General features: G+C 36.7%; 2 protein-coding genes across 5 annotated transcripts in view; one reads left to right on the top strand and one right to left on the bottom strand.

Annotated features, from left to right (window-relative positions):
• CHODL (chondrolectin) overlaps positions 1 to 14,456 on the top strand; it is a 28,182-nt gene extending 13,726 nt beyond the window's left edge. The window contains exons 2-8 of one of the 4 annotated variants that reach the window (XM_037377166.1): positions 2,935 to 3,247; positions 4,017 to 4,174; positions 7,530 to 7,577; positions 7,958 to 8,041; positions 9,679 to 9,781; positions 12,192 to 12,270; positions 13,917 to 14,456. In XM_037377166.1, coding sequence (XP_037233063.1) covers positions 2,935 to 3,247; positions 4,017 to 4,174; positions 7,530 to 7,577; positions 7,958 to 8,041; positions 9,679 to 9,781; positions 12,192 to 12,270; positions 13,917 to 13,919 — 788 coding nt within the window. In that variant the 3' untranslated portion in view covers positions 13,920 to 14,456. The remainder of the gene's footprint in view (positions 1 to 2,934; positions 3,248 to 4,016; positions 4,175 to 7,529; positions 7,578 to 7,957; positions 8,042 to 9,678; positions 9,782 to 12,191; positions 12,271 to 13,916) is intronic. The other 3 variants (XM_037377168.1, XM_037377165.1, XM_037377167.1) reach the window with 3 other exon arrangements.
• A 4,778-nt stretch (positions 14,457 to 19,234) lies between these two features.
• Positions 19,235 to 20,272, bottom strand: part of TMPRSS15 (transmembrane serine protease 15) — a 56,876-nt gene continuing 55,838 nt past the window's right edge. The window contains exon 28 of the mRNA XM_037377842.1: positions 19,235 to 19,390. Within this exon, the coding sequence (XP_037233739.1) occupies positions 19,235 to 19,390 (156 nt within the window). The remainder of the gene's footprint in view (positions 19,391 to 20,272) is intronic.

Genomic DNA, 20,272 nt, shown 5'->3' with positions numbered 1-20,272 from the left:
AAGCTTTATAAATAAACCCATTATCTTATATGCATCTCTAACAAGGGGTCTGCCCCTTGATTCTTCAGCACTATTGCCCTGCTAGGACTATGGCTCTTACTAGTTGATTGATAGCAAGGCTCTTAACCTATATGAATAAAGGGAAATGGCAGGAAAGGAATTGGGATGTACATGGCATTGTCAGGACATTATCAGAGAAAGTCCAAATAGGTACTCTTTTCTGATCTCAAAGCCTGGCTTTTTTCCACAAATATCTGTGGCATAAGCTTGTCCTTACATTAGGTTATTCTTGTTCCTGTATAATTTTGGCAGATTAACAACTCATGAACAAATGACTTTTCAGAAGTCTGCCTGCCAAGCCAAAGTAAGAATGAGACTGCAAAGATGCATCTCTTACTAATGGTCCTTTTCCCAAATGAACTTTCACAGGGTATTATAAAGAAAAGGTTTCAGAAAAAAAAAATTTAGGTAGATTGCAAGAACTGTGGGAAACACTAGAAGGCTACACGTGTTTATCCCTACTGCCCCTGTAATTTAGCTTTCCGCAATAAGAAAGATCTGAAAAATAAGAGTTACTTTCAGATTTAGCTAAAAGTCGTGAGATGATCCTGTTTTTACATTCCTATGTTCATGTAGCTTTGATACAGTCTGCTTATTCTCTGCAAATTCTTGGATCTGTGCTCTATGCAAGTAGAGAAGTCTTCAGTCAGCTCTTGTGCTGTATGCAGTCTGCTATGGGAAGTATGCTACTTGTCATTACATACAAAAATGAAGCAACGCTAAAGCAAGAAGAATTAACTTTATTGTATCTTTTAGGCTTTTTTGTTCACTTTGATGTTTATTCTGTGTAGAAAAACAGTGGCTTAAAAACCTTAAGTACAGCTTAAATTATAGGATGATGTTGCTGTTTCCCAGTCCCAATTTACAATTTTATTTTCTAAGGTAAAACAGCATAAAATGTCTTCAAAGTTAAACCAAAGGATTATTTACATGATCATGTATTTGGATTTGCTTAAGCATGAGAGTAAATACAATTTTTTCAAATAGAAACCTGACATGGTACAACAAAATACTGTCCTTGCCAAATTTTCTAGTAAAATGATAGTTTTTTTTGATTTCTAAAAATCTAGGTATTGCCTGTTATTTCTTTGTTATCCTTCAGTAATTCTTCCTTAGTTAGTAAAATAAACTCTCCTACTTTTCTTTTCCAATGATAAACTTCTATACTGACAATACTTGTTTTAAGAGTTGGTTAATTTTTTTCCTTATATTTACAACCCTTCTCCTGTCCCTAAATAAACATACTGGATTTCAGCTGCAGCTGATCAGCGAGTTTGTTCATTCCACATCTTGTGTATGTTGAATAAGCTCTAAAGAATCTCACTAGTTGAAGAAGGTGATAACTGCTTTTTCTTTTTAGGAAAAAGGCATGTGTCTTGGCGAAAGAACGGGGATGGATAAGCACTATTTCTTCATTGGCTTTTGATTCTTTCCACAGATACAGCTCTGAAAGCATCACAGGGGTTTTTTTTATGGTATCTGGATAGTATTGTGGTATCTGGCAATACCTGGAGTTTCTGTTGGCTGTGTTAAGGGTTGTTAAGAGTGTGCCTGCCTCCTCCAGCACCTCTAGCCCCAGGGCTCCCTCCAGCCCCAGGGCTCCCTCCTGCCTGGCCACTGGTGCCCAGCGCGGTACCCAGGGCCCCTCTCTGAGATGAGGAATGTGGCTGCTGCCTTCCCCTTCACTGGTTCAAACAGTAGCAAAACTGAGCAAGTATCTCAGTGCCACACCGACAGGACATGGCCATGGCCATCATGCAGACTGCCACAGAGAAGGCGCTGCCTTCAGCAGCACCCATGTGCAGGACCCACAGAAACACAGACAGGCAAGTTCCCTCCTTGTCAGCTGGCAGGGACAGAAGGTCACTAGGGGAGACACACATCCAGACACGCACACATCATGTTTTACTTATGACTGGCCTTTCTTACACCACTTCTCTTATACCCCCTTCTGTCTATTCCCCTTTTGTTCCTCCCCATTCCCTAACCCCATATGTTCCCTCATCAGACTGCATATTCCAATCAGACCCCACAACATCCTTATCAAGTTGCAAAATGCTGTTTGTCTGCAGTTTCTTGGTAGACCACCAATTTGTGTGCCTGAGAAGGTGGTTTTTTGTGTGTGTCTTGCCATTATGTTTTCCTGTCAGGTTTATGTCTCTGTACTTTGTTTCTTTTCTTAGTATTCCTTTTTGCACTGGAAAAGTCATTGACCAGATACCCTTAAAAAGGCAGACACTCTCCTTCCACACATCCTTACAGGTTGTATTTAGCAAATTATAGCAAATAGTAACTGTGAGGTCCTTGTAAATACAGCCTCTCAAGGTTAAATAGCAGAATCAAGGAATTGCTAGCTGCTTCCTGCCACTAACATTGAGAATTTTAAACTTTTTTTTTTTTCCTGATCAAATAGCTTTGATTTCAAAGTAGAAGTGGAGTTGGTCTATTAGTATTAAAAAGTTAAGAAGATACCCTACACACAGATCCTGGCTTTAATAGAGGGGTCTGATGGTGCAGTTCTTAAAGCAGAGAACGTTTTTCCAGAAGGTAGTGGGACGCTTCAGTGTCTTAGAGAGCTTCACAGGCCTTGGGAAGAAAGCCATATATTCCCATTAATTGTATGACATCTGATATTTAAGTTAAAGCTAGGGTTTTCAGCAGTGTCAGTGTGTTACCTTAAGTCCTTTCACATGGAGGCACAAGAATAAAAACCTACTGTCCTCCATCACTGTATGTATGCTGTGCTGTTTTTGGGGTGGGTTTCTTTAGGGTTTTTTTGTTGGTTTGTTTTTCTTTTTTTTTTTCTTTTTTTTTTTTTTCCAGTTGTGGTATTTGTTACTATACTCTAAACACTGTCATATTTATACTTTTCAGGTCAAAAGGTGTGCTATGGTGACTTCAAGCATTCTTGTTACAAGTTAGCTTACTTCCAGGACTTGTCTAGACGTGTGGGCTTTCAGGAGGCCCGCCAAGCTTGTGAAATTGATGGTGGGGCTTTACTGAGCTTGGAAAGTGAAGCTGAGCAGCAACTAATAGAAAACATGTTACAAAACCTCACTAAATCAGGCTCCGGGATTTCTGATGGTGATTTCTGGATTGGGTTGTGGAGAAGTGGTGATGGACTAGCCAGCTCAAGTGCTTGCCCTGACCTCTACCAGTGGGCCGATGGAAGTATTTCATCATTCAGGTAAGTCTGTAAAACTGCTTATAGAGAAGGTTTCATGGAAAGAAATGGAAAGTGAAATATCTGGCAAGTCTTCTAGAAAGAAGTTTTGAAAACTTGTTGCCCTATGAAGTTAGTAGCATTATTCCTTAACTTCTACAGATAAAGAGGAGCTGCCAGCCACTGTTTTGAATTTGAAGCTGTAAAGGGATGGCATAGTATGGCTTCAGCCTACAATTTTCTTTGTTCCCATCTCATGAGTTTGCCTCTGTATGGCTTTTGGAGATTTTTCTGCCACGCATGGAGTCTTTAGGATGTGGGCTGAGAGCCGGCAGACAAATTCTTCAAGACTCTGGGCAGCTTGAATCAGGGAGCTATCCACCAAGTGAATGAATGCATGTTATTTAGAGGAAATTGTTCTGTTTCTACCCTGTCCTTTGAAAAGCCTTTAATTTCCTGACTAAGTAAAAAAACAGGGTAGCAGCAGCTCACAGGACCCAGGGCAAAGGGACGGGTAAGAGTCAGGTAAGAAGGAAAAGAGGTAGCAGAGCGGTGGAGTGTTAGTTCCTCAGAGCTGCTTAAAAAAAACTCAGAGATTTTTTTAAGATACAGAGATGTGGAGCCCAGGTCCTAAACTCCTTTCACAGAAGGAGTTGTGGGAAAGGAAGCATATCTTTGAAGAGGATGGGGCCATTGGGACTGACACATCTTCACTGATGTAAACTCCTTTACTTGGCATCCTGATGAACCTTACCTTCAAAATGTGAAAGTTTGTCTTTATGTGTACCACTAGAAATTGGTATACAGATGAGCCTTCCTGTGGAAGTGAAGCCTGTGTTGTGATGTATCATCAGCCGACTGCAAACCCTGGTCTGGGGGGGCCATACCTTTATCAATGGAATGATGATAGATGCAACATGAAGCACAATTTTATCTGCAAGTATGGCCCAGGTAGGTGTAAATAAAATTATATTCCACAGGAGGGACACTTTTTTAGAAAAAGCAATTGCCTCTTCTTTTATTAGGGAATCTGCAAATGTCTTGCGGCCTGTGGTACTGATTGCTTTGGTCTGTGAGTGCCTGAGCTGACATTAACATGGGATGTAACTTATCAAATCTAGTGGTAATTTAAATAAACCTGTTTGTATTCAATAAGAATGATGGTTAGCTTCACTGCCATGCATTGCCCAGTTTACTTTGATTTAACTCATTCACTAGTTATTTTATTCTCCACAAAGTGTTTTAAGTGTCCACTTCCTATCTCCCTTGCTTGCTATCAAGTACAATGACCAAGACATCTCTTGGTCTTACTGTAAAACAACTACACTGTCCTTGTAGTTGCAGACCTCTACCATTTTAGACCAACTTGTGTGATGGCTGTTTCAATAAGTTTTGGCTTAAATAGTGAAGTCCAGAACAGCAGGAAGAAAATTCTGCATTTGTGAATGTAAATTTATACATATGAAAAGCAGATGCACACTAGTTCAGATGGTGACAGAAGAAGCCAGATCTTGGGCAATTTGGCTATACTTCCAGACATGACATAGGTTCTGTGTATGTCAATAGAGGAAACATGAACTATAAACTAGAACTTAGTGCAAACAGAAAAAGGACATGAAAAGTAAACTTTCAAGTTGAGCCTGTAACAGTTTCTAGTTTTGGTGGTACTTACAGTAAATGAAAACTTGTTTTTCAGCAAGATCATGCAAATATTTTCAAATAATTTATGACACGTCTGCTTTTCAAAAACTAAGCTGAAAGTAAGAATGCATATGAAATCCTACTCTTAGCAGCTATTTGACCTACCTAATTCTTCAGTTTGCTACCTGCTTTCTTTATGCTTATGATCTAGAAATAATCATACTCTTTGTAGAGATCCATCTGTCTGCAGAGATTCAGGCTATTTTCTTCCTGCAGTTTTGGTAGACAGTTTTCTCACTGTCTAATATCTTAATGGGGATATTAATGACAATTAATATTGCAAGCAAATATTAAATACTTGGAAGACTTGATATACCCACATATTTTACCCACCCACCCACTCACCCCACCCCACCCTGCCCCAAATCTGATCCTGCTTATAAAATTATTATTGACTATCACTATCTCCAGGAGCTCAGTTACCATCTTGGTCACATAGGCCATTCAAGGAACTGTGACATAAACAGTTTTATCACTTTTACAACTGATAACAAGTATTTTGAAATAAGAGAACACTAAAAATATTTTAAGTTGTTAAAATAACAACATTTTTATGTCAGACAATGCAGGTTTGATTAAAAGAGCTGGTTCAAGTATATTTCATATCTTTAAAAACAAACAAATTTAAGTGAAATAATTATTCTATAACAATGAACTGCTACCATTCTAGTTGAGATATAATAAATAATTTTTTTTTATATTGTTTTCACCATCTGAAAAAATGCTGGGTATTTTGGCTTGGCAGAAAACAAAATGACAACAGTAACAATGAAAATGAATTTGTATTTCTTTCACTATGTTGAAATATATTACTGCTGTGTAATGAGGTACATAATAAGGCAGACCATATATAGGTAGATTATTATTATGACTGACATTGTTATGCAGCTAAATATAGTACAACTGAATTGTAGCTATTTATTTTTCAAGCTGTTGGAATAGTGCTTTCTAGCAAAACAGACTATTCTCCAGAAATGTATTTTTCTATCACATGGAGGAGCAGATGTATAAAAGTATATAAATAGGTGTATGGTATTTCTTTCACTACCTGAAGAAAGTACCACAGTGTTTGTAAGAAAATTACATTTGCTATCTAAAACCTAGTGAGACTTACAAATGACTTTTTTTTTTTCTCCCGAAATCGCTGTAATAGCTTCAGCATCAACCATTTGCAATACAAAATACATCCATTTTACCAGGAGTATTAAAGTGCCACATGCAGATTGAATTTCACTTTGTTATCTGAGTATATTGTTTTTCCACAACTTTCCTGTCTCTTTAGTATATTGGTGTATGATACCAGTCATAGGCCAAAACACAGAGGCTGTAGGTGACCATGATGAAGTTGCATCTAATTGTATCAGCAGCAAATTCGGGGCAGTGCTCATTAAGCAGTCTTATTCAAGCAGCAACTACATTTCTGGTAGTCACATTCATTTTCCTAAGCCCTTTTTATAGTACCTCCCTTGACAACATTTACTGTTGCAATATTCAGTCTGGCTTTATATCATATTGATCATTCAGCAATCTTAAATTTAATTATGGGTTGGTAATTGCAACCACATTTAGTTCCTGTCCAGCTCCTGTAGTTTTGATTGTGCAATCAAATTAAAAACTCATCTCCCCTTCTGCTGACTAAAGCCAGCAACTCTGATATTTTGATGTCTTTACATATGGCCAAACATAACCAGTTTTTACCAGAGCAGATGAAATAATTGCCTTTGTTCTAGTAGGCTTTATTTCTTCTTTGATTTCTCCCAGCATTTTGGTCTTTCGTCAGGACCCTTGGAACTGCATGCTCATAACACTATCATGCTAATATAATCTTACGTTAAAGGAATGTTATTCAAACAATCATGCAGGTTCCATTCCTATGCCCAGTATGAGGTAATTAATTCTGTAATATTTGTAAACATTTACGTGTAACAAGAGCCAAAAGTTTAACTTGCAAACCTCTGCAATCCAGCTCAAAGTGATGAATTGGTTCTCCAGTTCTGATGCATTACAAGAAATATGATACTATAATTCCTGTTTCGGTGATTTCACTTCCTTATGTGATGTGTTAGAATCCACGGCCCTTGATTTGTATTTTAGGGCTGCCTTTTGCAAAACTAGACTACATGAAGCTGACATCTAACCTCACAAACTTGCACTGTTTTGTTTTGCTTCATAGCCAACATTCTGTAAGCTTTACTTTGGAAAGGTGAATAAGACTATAAGTATTAAACAGAAGCACTTCTTTTCTTATGTTGTTTTAGGATCGTCTGCACAAATGTAACTTTGAATATGTTAGGAGTTTTATTCAGCCCAAGAAATTAAGGTATTCAGTAATTTAGTCGGTAACCTAGCAGAGGCCACCAAGAATTGCAACTAGAATAAACTATAGCCCTTTTCTAAGGAGCAAAAAAATATGAACTGGAAGTGATTTGACACTAGTTTGCAAATAGCCTCTGGTAAAAAGATTAAATGCTGAAGAATTAAACAATTATTGTTTTGAGGAGTGTGTCTGTTTCTCTGATACTGCATGCAAAATGATGAAAACACCTGTTTTATTACACAAATTTTTTTGTTCTTCAACAATCAATTTCAAATATTGATTTAACAGATAATGTCTTACAAAAAGAATTAGGAGACAGAGCGGAGCCAGATTACGGTAAGAAATTTTGAAACATTAAATTGACTTGCAATGGTAAACACATAATTGTAAGGATAGTTTACGAGAATTTACAAAATAACTCAAATATAACAGGCATAGTTTAGAACTGAAACAGGAAAAATGAATTCTTCAGAGAGCAATATCTTCAAATATATGGCTGTTGTTCAGAACAGCACCATTCATAATTCTTGTTCCAGATGTAATCCCGATTTTGCAATAAAATTGTGTTTACACTTATATATCCAGCAGTTTAATCAATCCTGAAAATGCTCATTTTCCAGTATAAATTAAGATGTAATTAGTATTAATTTTTTTAACAACATAACAGCCATATTTTTTACTCATTATTTTCCTAAAATGTCTGATATCCTTTTCAGATACCTTTCCAACTGTGCCAGCAGGAAATCCTTACGACACGAGCAAACCAGAAGATCAGTATCATGTTATTGCTACTGAAACAGGTAATGTGGTTGTATGAATTGAGTGTTCTGGTAAAAATATTAACAGTGGACTCTGTTAAATGGATCTGTAGCAACTTCCATTATTGTCAATGGGAGGAAGCAGTCTGTTTTCCCAGGAAATGCCCTGGAAATGTATACTTTTGAATAACATTTCAAGAGTCATTCTCTTTGTAACTGTGGAAACAAATCATTTCCATGTCTCCCCAAACACTGAACCACATCTACAGTTTACCAGTCCTTGAAATCTGCACCGTTGTGTCTGATCCTGGTGAGTCTCTGTCAAGGTGCAAGATTTCACCAGTATGCACTCAGCTAAGGAGCGTCTCCTTCTAGGCTGTGGTAACCAGTGCCTTGCCCCTCTCCATCTCCTCCCCACCTCTTTCCCAACACATGTAACAAACATGTGATGCATATATTATCTTTTATATCTGATACTCGGTACTCATAACAAAGACACAAATGAGTCGTTCCCAATAGAGCATGAATTGTTCAGTTATCTGTAGAATAAGCACTGTGCCATAGCTCCCCAAGTACCCTGTGTTTAAGGAACACCACATGCTAAGAGGAGTTAAATTCTTTGCTGAGATTTCTAGTAGAGATGGCACTTCATATCTTGGAAATGGATACCTACTGCCTAGGAGTTTGCTGTAATGCCCCAGCTACTTCATTTAGCAATTTATGTCCTGACTGGAGGCCCGAGGTTCATGAAGAATTGTAGCATGGCCTCAATTCAAGGAATTGAACATCTCTCAGGAGCAACTCAGGATTTTACAGGATTACACCATAGGATTAATGAAAGCTGGTGCTCCGTTTCCACACTGTTTGGCTGGATTTGAGCTGGTTTTCCTAACTGATTTTCCCGTTGTTTGTAACCCCGGAGGAATGGATATACTGATGAAGTGTATTTTGAAAGGAATAATACTGTTTATATAAAACTCATGAACGAACCTAACCTGAACATTCACATTTATTCTTGCTAGTGAAAATATGTTCAAAAGAGGACAATGGATAAGAAAGTCTCCACAATTTGTATGTTAAATGCATACTGTTATAAAACATGGGCATATAGTTACTGAAAAATAGTCGGACCCTTCTGGAAGTTGTAGATCCCGTCTTGTACTGTAGGCAGATAACAAAGTCTTAGCTTGTACCATTTCCTACTCCTTTTATCCAGGGACCTGCAGGGGAGCACCTTTAGCTCACTCCTGATTAGTCAGGGGAGTGTATATTTGTCTTCTAAGGGGAACGGGGAAACAAGAGCAGGATTTGTACCTCTTGTGGTCCTGCATGGGTGAGAATCCAACATGTAAGGGCAACTCAGTAGACAGGTTGTATGGACTGTAAAATTAATAGGCTGCGAAATGTACTCTGTTAAAATACTTGAAATTTCACTTACAAAATTGGAAATCTCTCATTGATGCATATATAAAATGTAGAATTTAAATCCTTAAGATATGTTTTGCATATTGCAGTGGAAGTGCTATTTTATTCTTGATATTGCTGAATCTTTTTTGAGCTTTTTGTATAGAAGGAATGTATAAATGTTCTTTTGTGTAAGAATGTATTTCTGATTTTTTACTCACATGGTTAAGAGTATTTCAACATGGGAGACATTAATGAGAACTTTTGTCTTGTAGGTATAATTCCAAACCTAATTTATGTCGTAATACCCACTATACCACTACTGCTGTTGATACTGGTGGCTTTTGGGACTTGCTGTTTCCAGATGCTTCATAAAAGGTAAAATATACTAATCCATAATGGTCTTATAATGCAGAATTCATATTTCCATTGGCAAGCTATTCATACTGAAAGACTGCTTACACCTGTCCCCAAATATGCAAATAAGCATCTTTTCATCTATTAAAATCCAAGTCATTTACAGCTGTTACAACTGAACATTCACCTTCAGGTTTTTCCACAACATGCTGAAATAGTTCCAGGTCTCTCAAAGTATATTACCATTTGGACTTCACCTGTTTCTGAAGAAGATATCTTTGCTGACCATTTGATAGGCTCAGCTATTGTCAGCACTTTTGCTTCATCTCTTCCATCATGATTACTACCTACACAACATCTGGGCTATAGGAAATAATAGTGAGGTTCTCACTGATACAGTGTGAATGCAAGGACTCATCTCACTTTCTGACCAAAAGTGCAGTTTGTTCCAAGGATGAACCAAAGGGGTCATCAGCTGTTTGATACTGTTTCAGTGTGCGTACCATACCAGCAACAGATGGGCCACTAGAGCAGACAAATTGAAAACAAAATGAAAAAACATGTTTTGAGCCACACGCCAGTGCAACTCCTTTGTACATCATATATCTGCTGAAGATGTATAAAGTATATAGATATGTGTACATAGATGTAGTATCAAACAGATGTGTTATGCAAATAGGAAACACTTCAGCCTATGAAACAGGATATGTTTTGGTCCATGCTTTAAAATTCTTTGGATTTTTTATCTTTCTTAAAATAGGATATACCAAGATATGACAGCATATTTTTTTTTTTTTCCCCTGATCTAGTAATTCTGAAACTTTCAAGGATACTTTTCATTCTGCAGGTTTTTTTCAGGAAGTTCTCAAGTTAATGTAATCCAGAAGAGTATAAACTGAAGTATATTTTATGGGTAAACACTATTTTGGTAAAATAACAAGAGTAATAAACAGAATCACAAGCTGTTATCCCTGTTGAAGAGCAGGAATATTAGTAAGAAATATATCACATCAGTGTTTTAGGAAATTAGAAAAAAATTTCCTCTTTTTAGTCTGTATTTTTTTTTGTCATTTCTGTTTAGCATTTTCTTCAAATGACTGAAATACTTTATTTCAAGTGAGAAAACATTCCAAATGCCAAGTCTGATTATATCTGTATGAGTGAGTGTACGGTGATGTTTGCAGCACTCCTTAGTAATGTGTCTCATTGAAACAAGTAACCATAAAGAAAAGATATTGTGAGGTCTGCATCATAAACTAGATAGTGTCTTTATTTTATGCTCTTTCCTATAAAGAAAAGGAAAATGTGAACTGTCCAACATGTCTTACGGTAGACAAATCTCTGCTTGTGAAAGTTTGTATCCAAACCTCAGCCCTGGCACGGTAAATGGTTGGAAACTCAAAGCAAAAAGTGTAATAAAAGAATAATATGTGTAAAAATAGCAATGATATAAGTAATCTAAATCTGGGAACCCTTATTATAATGGACCTGGATTTCCTGGTAAGTATGATATATGTGGTCATAACTTTTCTGGCAGCTCTTTTTCTCTCCAGAAAAGGTTCAGCTCTCAAATATTCCTAGGAAAACAGTGATTGATTCATGGCCCACTGAAATCAATAGAAATAGTAGTATTGACTTCAGTGGGCTTTGATCAGGCCTTTGAATGCTATAGCAGTTCATCCAGAAGTAATTCACCTGAACTTCCAAGATTTAAAAAATGCATGACACAGATATTGGAAATACATCTTGGAAGATTGTACTTTTTCTGTTAGCTGATTAGTTTGGTAGATTAAATGATACAAGAATCAGGGAGAAAATGGATTTGAATAAAACCAGGTAATTTTTTCAGAATGTTCATTTTGGGTTGCACCAAAGCTGTCAATTAAATAAAACAAATTTTCTTTAAAATTAATTTAAGTCAAAAGATGATATTCTGGTATCACCAAAAATGAAGTATTTTATTTTTCATCTGTTGAAAAATAACTTTGTTTTAAAAAAATGTTTCCCCATATATTTTAAATTATATTTCACATGTGATCTACCTTGCAAATTGTTTTGGTTCATCACAAATAACACAATTCTTGGGCAAAAAGCAAACTTAAAAAAGAGGCAACCACTTGAACTGATTAGATGGACACTGTAGAGCTTTAGGAAAGGGATTCTGTCCTGCTGGGGAAGGAGGGATCCCCAACTTCCCAAATGAACCTGACTTCTCATTCTTTTTTAGGCTTCCACAACATGGTGACCTTTCCTCTGAAAGCCACAATCCATGGCCAACCAGGACATGCCTAGCTTGAAAGGTCATGACTAATTTTGCCTGGCGTTGGGCTCTTAAAGGGTAGTAATAAGGCAAAACAAAACATCTTCCCTGTAGCTAGTAGAAATGATCAGCTCATTCATGCTTAGATGCTCTCCCTTTCATTTCTTCCAGGGAAGCAAGGAGAAACTGCTTCAAAGACCCATCTCCATTATCATCTGAATGCCTTGCAGAAAGTTTAAATTCCAACCTGGTATATTTCTCAGTTTCTATGATTGCATTTCATGGTTGAAACAGCGATATGCTCAAGCTATTTATTGCATCTTCCTTACCTTTCTTACCAAATCCTATTTCCTGAACCAGATGTATAGCTGTTGAAAATTAGCATAGGTTTGCTGAAGATAAGCTCATTTTATACAACTGAAGTTCTGATCCAAGTTATTAAAAAAATGTTCCTGCTGTGTGGCAAGGGCTGTCCATTCAAATTAATTTACAGAACATACCCGATTTTGCTGTATTAATCTGGAAGAAAGTAGTGAATCAGTTTTTTAAAGAAGTGCTGAAACTACTTGATTCATTGCAGTTGCTTTGTTTATAGCATTGTGGCCTGATCTAAAGTCCACTGAAACCAAAGGGAGTCTTTTCAATTAGTCCAATGGGCGCAGGTACATAATGCATTACTTTGTAGGACTTCAGAGGTAAGTCTGGAGAGACTAAAACCTACTGTACTGTCCAGCTCCCTCAAAGTACATTTAAAATCAATGCAGACTCGCTTACATTTACACACCAGGAAAGGAGTAAAACTAAATGTGTAGGCCTGTTGGGATCTTGACTCTCAGGTTTCCAACTTACAGAATTATGTAGGGCTGCTTCTCCACCTCTGGCTTTCACTTAATTTGAAAATAACAACAGCGTGAAATATTCTGGCCAGAGACAAAAACATTTTGATAGAAATGCAGCTGCAGTAGCTCATGAACCGCCTCTTCTACTCAGTAGACTGCAGCGTGCTGTCATCTGCCAGGTAAGTGAGGGAAAGTGGTGTGTTAAGGCAGCCGTAGCAGAGATGCTGCTTCAAGTTACAGGGTACCTCAGGGCTTCCTGTAAAGATTAGAGTGAACATTTTTTTCAGTATTGCAGAACAGGTACTTTTGGAACAAGTTTTTTGCCTTTTATTAAAAAAAACCCACCACAATACAAAACCTGCTATTGACAGTTTTGAATGAAAACTAGGCTTAAGGAAGCTTTCTACTCATCATTCATTGCTAGGAGTCTGATTCATGTGCCATTACTTCATTAGAAGTAGGTCAAGCCCTGAAGGGAAGAGGCTTTCTGGCGTACCAGTACCCACTGGCACCCATTGGTGTATCGCGGTCACAGGGGTGCAGCTCCAGGATTCACACGGGCAGGGTTGTGGTAGCCCCTCGGGGTGGGTGGGCTGCACCTTGAGCATGTTGGTGTGGGCCTGGGGGCATGTGTGCTCCTGTCCCTTATCCGTTCCCCCAGACAAGGGAGGCAGCCAGCCTGTCACCACCCTGCTTGGTGTCCACACCCACCTCTGAAAAGACCACTCTGAATGAGTAGGTGCAGTTGAATGGGAACTGAAAACAATAATTAAAAAAAAAAAAAATGTGGACCAAGTCAGTTCAGTTCCTGGGAGGAGCACTGCTAAGCAGGGTGGTCTGGTAACTTTGGTAACAGTTGTTCACCTTGTCCCGCTGCTGTGGTGTTACGCTTACTGCAGCATGGGCACGACCCTTTTGTGGATGGGGAACCTATGTTATGAAAGCAGCAAAGGTGGCCTTTAAACAGGGAATGAAATACCCAGGTCTGATCACAAACCTGAATCAGGACTGCAAAGGCACAAATGCACTGAAAACAGTTTATATTTTTATTTTTCAGTAAAGGAAGAACAAAAACCAGTCCAAACCAGTCCACACTATGGATTTCAAAGACGCCTAGGAAGGACAGTAGCATGGAGGTATAATGATTTACTGACTGAAAACAAAGCAAAAATAACATTTTGCAGTCAGGCTGTATTATAATGTTATCAGAGAACATTAGCTTGGAATGGCTTGAAAATGCAAAGGATCTACAAGAATGAACTGTAAGCTCCCCCTTGAGGTGAATGTTCAGATCATTTTTATATAATGTTTGATTATTAATTCAGTAACAAAATATGCCATGCTAAATAAAGGGTATGTGTTTATTTTGCTAAAAGTTGTAAGTTAGCTAGTTGTGAGAGCAATGAAATGAAGAGCATTTGAAGTTTTTATGGGGAAATATGTACAATGTATATCAGTTTTAAGACTGTTTGTAGTTAAACAAACCCTCTTTGTTTTCTTTAGTCTCTCATGCATTGTACCCTAGTTGATGTACTGTAAATGGAACTGACAATTTTACAGTGTAACAATTATTTATCTTTGCATAAATGTTTTATACAAAATATTTGTTTAGTATTTATTTGCACACTTACAGTTTTTGATTCTCAGACACACATTGTTTTATTAAACATTAACATGGTTGCTGGCAGAGATAGCTGCAATGTTGTGACATTGATCTGATGTGGCAAAATTCAAGGATTCATAAAAGTAATTTGATGTCATATAATGAATCCATTTTTCCAGGGAATGATCATAAGTTTTTGACATAATGGTCCAAGGTCAACATAAATAACTTGGCAAGTGATACCTCGTTAATGCGCTGCCGTTTGAAAGCAGTCGTTAGTTGTTTAAGTAAAATATTCTTTACTTTTTCTGAGGAAAAAAAATAATATCACAGTGGACAAGAGTTTTAAGATTAAAATTACTTTTTTTCAGTAAACCTATTTAAAAAATGCATTAAAGATCATTTAAATATAGCTCATAGTTTGTTAGGAATAATGTAAGGTATCAGAGTGAAGACAAATGGCTTTTCTTGGAAGTGGCACTAATAGATTGATCCCAGCATTACTCAGACTATTAGCTAGAAAAGCGTTTATTATGTTAATTGATAGACAGGTTTAGATGTAACCCTAATGCATTTAAAGTCTTCTTTTAGAGTTATTATTAATATCATTAATGTCCATTCTCTTTGGTTCCATAAGAGCTTTCTGTGCCATAAGAATAGTTTCACCAGCCATTAGGCGCAGATCTTTGCGTGGTAGCAATAGCACTCTGATTTGTTGATGACAGCCTGGTGCAGTAGTGGAAAGTTAAGGGGTTTTCCTGCAGTTTCAGCAAGAGTTCAAGAGCATGAGTTCAAGCTATTTGGCTTTACATTAACACAGATTCAAAACTACTACTGTGTGGAAGCTGGGGAGAGACGAACAGAAGCAAAACTGTATTACTCTGGGTTACCTACGCTGTGCTAGCTGGTGTTGACCACAGCTTTGAGTTCAGAGACAAATGTGTATGTGTATTTTTCTAGATAAAGAAAAAACATTTAAAAGTTCAATATCACTAGTACTAATTGTGCAATGCTATTGCTGAAGCACTTTTGGAAGCATCTTAAAGTTACTGTTATGCTATGTTTTTACTTCCTCTTTGAAGAAGCTGCCTTCTGTAGTTGAGTTTAAGTGTTGCTATTCCTACTTCAAATATTCTGTAGTTTTTCTTGTAAGTCACAACTTTCTTTGCTTGATCACTTACTTCAATTTCCTTTGTAGTGATTATAAACAGACCAAAAAATACTATGATTCTGCATGATCACCAAGACCAGAATTGTTTTTCTCCTGACTTAATCATTGCTTCACTCAACTGAGGGCAAGAGACTCCACTTTCTTGGGAACGGTTGGGTAAAAAGAACTTAGTTCTTTTTATGGTCTTGAAGAATTAACTCCCTTTAACTTAATTTAAGGATTAATTATTTCTTCAAACTTTGTACTTCCAAAGGATGTGTAAAAGTGTAACTGTTGATATTATGATTAATGGCACAGAAGTGATTTCCATGCAGCAATTAGGAGAAAGCAAACACCTTCAGATGCCTTTCTTACAAGGGTGAACGTGATTGATTACTGGGCAGTTATCAGTATGGGCCAGTCTTAAACTCTGTGTGAAGGCCAACGGAAGGTGGCATGCAATGCTTTTATTATAATGTACTCAGATTCTATACGTAAATAAGAAATATTGGTTATTGGGACAAAATATTTCCATATCATATCACCTGCTTAGGGGAAGGAAATAGTTTCCTTCCATGTATTTCCTTTACTTAGGATTTTTAAGTTTCTTTAGCTTTTACCTAGTATCTAGGAACAACTTCTTATGTGGAAGACTACAAATGATGCACAGATCAATCCTACAGTATTATAACTCTCAACTTTAATCTGGTAATTCTTTTCCATGCAAAACATACAAATCCCATACATACACGAATTCTTTTGTCTTTATTTTCCTTATTTCCACACTCAAAAGTGAGATAGGAGTAAGGATAAGAGCAGAAAGGGGGGGAAATAGGTGTGCTGCACACTTCCAGAGAGAATACTTACAAATTAGACTTTAAGCTGGTATTATGTTTGGATTTTGTTTGGGTTTAGAGAATCCAGAAAACCCACAGGTATATATGTGACATGGTCCATTAGTAGCAACAGAATTGCTGTTTAATAAGAAAAGCAAACAAAAAAACCACCCCTTGACCTTCTGTCTTTCATATTCACATTAAAACCTACAGAACAGAGAAAGGAAAATTACTTCCAGTTTCAGGTGACAGTTTTCATCAACTAAAGCCACTTCAAATAAGCCTGTTGGCTTTTATGTATAGCTATGGGGTCCCCTTGCAGTGACCACATTCCCTTCTGCTCACTGCCTCTCTAAATCACTTCCAAATGGCAGCAGTAGGTGAGGCAAGGAACTGAAGGAAGGACAGTAAACCTTAGCTAGTCCTCCGATAGATGGCATGGCTTCAGTTTGTCATTTTAAAAACATTATATTCCCACTGCCCTTATTTTCCCCAGGGAATATAATTTTTGTTTTATTTCTGTAGTGATCGCGGCCTTTTGCAAGCAAGAAGTGTCTGAGAGGAAAGCTCTTGTTTCCTTCTCTAATCTTTTAACCTTTTTTGGGTGCAAGTGAGTGTAAGTCAGCATCAAGCTTCTACCATCCCATTTCAAAGTATTTTGGAACTGTGACTCAATTGAAAATAATCCATGCTGCCCATGTATTTTAACTTGGTAACGACTGGTTTCTCCACAGGTTAATATGCAGGCAACTGACGTAGTGGAAGCTGAACGGAGGTTAGAATGTGGTCAACTAAGGTTATGTTAGTTCTATCTAGATATAAATTAGTTTATTTTTATAAATTTTAATTTTTAATTATGCTAGTCTATATTACATATATGTTTCTATACCAGAGTTTATAATATCAATTTTTTCAGTCTGATGGGCTGGTTTATTACAGTATAACTGAAAATACATGTATGTATTGCATTTTGGGAAGCAAAAATTACACATAAGTAAAAGTATATTACTGTATTTCTTGGAAGCACGTTTTTCCAGTGACTGTATCTGCTTTGAGATGGCTCTTGTATTATATTAACAGACTGAAACACAATTTACGATAGTGATGTATAGTAAATAATGAAGAAACCATGTCACATTTTAATTGAGCATTTTAATGTAATTGCTTCATCCAAATCAATTTATACTGATAGCAGAATACACTTTATTTTCAGTGGCTGTTTTCTAGTAAAGGGGAAACAGTAATCCACTACAAAAGACAGGATTTGCAACTTTAACATTTTAATGTTAAAAACTGTGTGGTTTATATGAAAGAGTCTAAAACATTTTATCTTCTGTCTGGCTTCATTATATCTGCCTGTGTTCCTTGTGGTCACAGATGTGTTGATAAAACTAAATATTTTATGCTTGAACTAGTCCCCTAATGCTTATGAAGACCTGAAAACAGTTTGGGACCTGGTGTTTTTTATCAGTGACCACCAACCTGTGCTTGTAAGCTAGCCTTGTATTTTGAGCGCTTCATATCTGCATTTAGTGTTGTAAGCACCAAGTGTGGGAGCTGCTTACAAGAATCATACATCATGTGTAGATACACATACACAGTAAGTTAGAATGCATTTTATGTTTTCATGCAGTACTTTGGAATTAAAGAGATATTAAATTTGTACATTAGGCTGAAAACAAATAAAGGAAATGCATCATATTACACTAAGACACCATTGAACTTAAGGCATTTCAACAAGTAGATAATTATATTTTAATAGAAACCTATCTAGAAAAAAGCTCAAGAAGATAAAAACCCTTCTTCATATTCTTTCCCCTTTAGAATGCTGTAAGGGGCTGTCATGATAGTTTTTATACAAGCACAAAATCAGTATTAAAAGTCACTAGTACAGGAAAAGCATGTCATATATCAAAGGAAGCCTATTACTTCTTACTCACCAGGAATAGCCAATACTCCTTATTGTCAAACATTTTTAGAAAACATTACTTTTCATGAGAGGAGGTTGCAGTATTGTGAGCCTTGGTGTACAGAAGCACATATCTATAATTGCTTGAAAAATTGCCAAAACACTTGTCTAAAAAGAAAGCTAAAAAGCTGTGTTCAAACCTTATTTAACTCTATTCATTCCAAACAAATTACACAAGAGAGAACTTTTGGCTTACAGTCAGTTTATTCATTAGAAAGCAGCATGATACAAGATACCAGCTTTTATGCACAATCCATAAACCTCATTCCAGAGCTTTTTATAATAGACAAGACAGAAGAACTCCCATGAGCCCAGTTTAAAAAGATAACATATGCCTTCACTTTGGATGTGGTGAGATTCCTGAAGAGTTTACTATGAATTGAAATGAAAATGCACATTGAAAAATACAGTGTAAAAACATAAAAACAGGTAATGTTTGACCTGAAAAAAATAATTTTAGACCATTTTTCAATAAAGCATTTGCAGTTTGTAAACTTTTTTTTTTAATGCCCATGTTTTGTAAAGCCCTCCACTATGCATTTAATGCACTGATGTTCAAAGAAACTTTTCCCATGGGCTCATGTAAAAGAAAAAATAAATTATATAACTATTTATTAAAAAACCCACAGCATCTATTTCAAAATTTTGCTTTCCACTGGTAATGGAGTTTTCAATAATTAATATTTTCCTCCCCATAATTTAAATATTTATTCAGTTTATCTAACTATGAGACTGAAATGCCACTCTGGTTTACATCATTATACAATGGCTTACTTTCAACCTTTAAGTTCTATTGCTATCATTAAAAGATATCAAGCTAATAGATTATTTTTTTGATCCAGTCCACAAACATGGTGACTCGAACATACACTCCTGGTCTTTCGTGAAGTGCACATTTATAGCCAAATGATGTTACACCAACCAAAAACCACTTGTTATCATCTTCAGATGTCAGAGGGCCACCTGAATCTCCCTGCAATATGAAATTCAAAAGTTAAAATTGAACATTGTCAACTCTGAAGCAGAGCCTGTTTATGATGCTTTGTTTGTGTTGATCTTTAATCGTAGAAATTGTATCCCTATATATCTTGGGCAGCAGAAGTGAGATCAATATGAATTCTTCCAAGTGGAAAAATTATTGGGATAATCCATTTCCTTTTTTTTCTTTTTCATTTTTTTCTTTTTTTTTTTTTTTTTTTTAAAAAAAAAAAGGATGCAGTCTTAAGCTCTTACCAGTCTTTCAGCACAGGACTGAGTTTTAACTGATCTTTTTTTTTTGCTTATTACTTTTAAGTTTAGCCCTTCATCTTCCACAAAGCCTGCATAAATGTGTAGGATTATTTTTCAGTTGAGTCTATTCAGCCAAAATGTACTTTTAGTTTCAGTTGCCCCAAAGTTTCAGCGGTTTTGAATTTAGAGAAAAAGATGGCAAGTCTGCCAGAAGAGGAGGCGTCCTTTTCTCACACCTCCTTCTGAGTAGTTTAGCAGAGGTCACATTGCAATAGTGTGGGATACCAAATTTGATTGATCCCCCAGCCTGAGTGGTGGATGAGTCAGCCATGAGTGTCTTGTTTTGATGAGGAAGAAAACAATGACTATTTTTCATTGTCTATCAAGTTAGTTGAACCAGAATTATTTTTGTCTTCTCACAGCCTTGTGAATGGAGTTTTACAGGAACATTCTGCAAGGATTCAGCCATTAAAATACTTCTGCCCATAACTCTAGGGCATCCACAAATGTTCAAAGCCTGTGACAGCAGCCTAAAGGCTGACGCACTATCAGGACTCACTTGTTCATCTTTCCTTGTGGTTGAATGGTCACTGATCACAAGACTGGCCACTGGTACTCTGTATCA

The sequence above is a fragment of the Falco rusticolus genome, chromosome 2, assembly GCF_015220075.1.
Source record: "Falco rusticolus isolate bFalRus1 chromosome 2, bFalRus1.pri, whole genome shotgun sequence".
Classification (NCBI taxonomy): domain Eukaryota; kingdom Metazoa; phylum Chordata; class Aves; order Falconiformes; family Falconidae; genus Falco; species Falco rusticolus.
The sequence above is the reverse complement of the archived record's forward strand: the minus strand, read 5'-3'. Positions and strand labels throughout refer to the sequence as shown.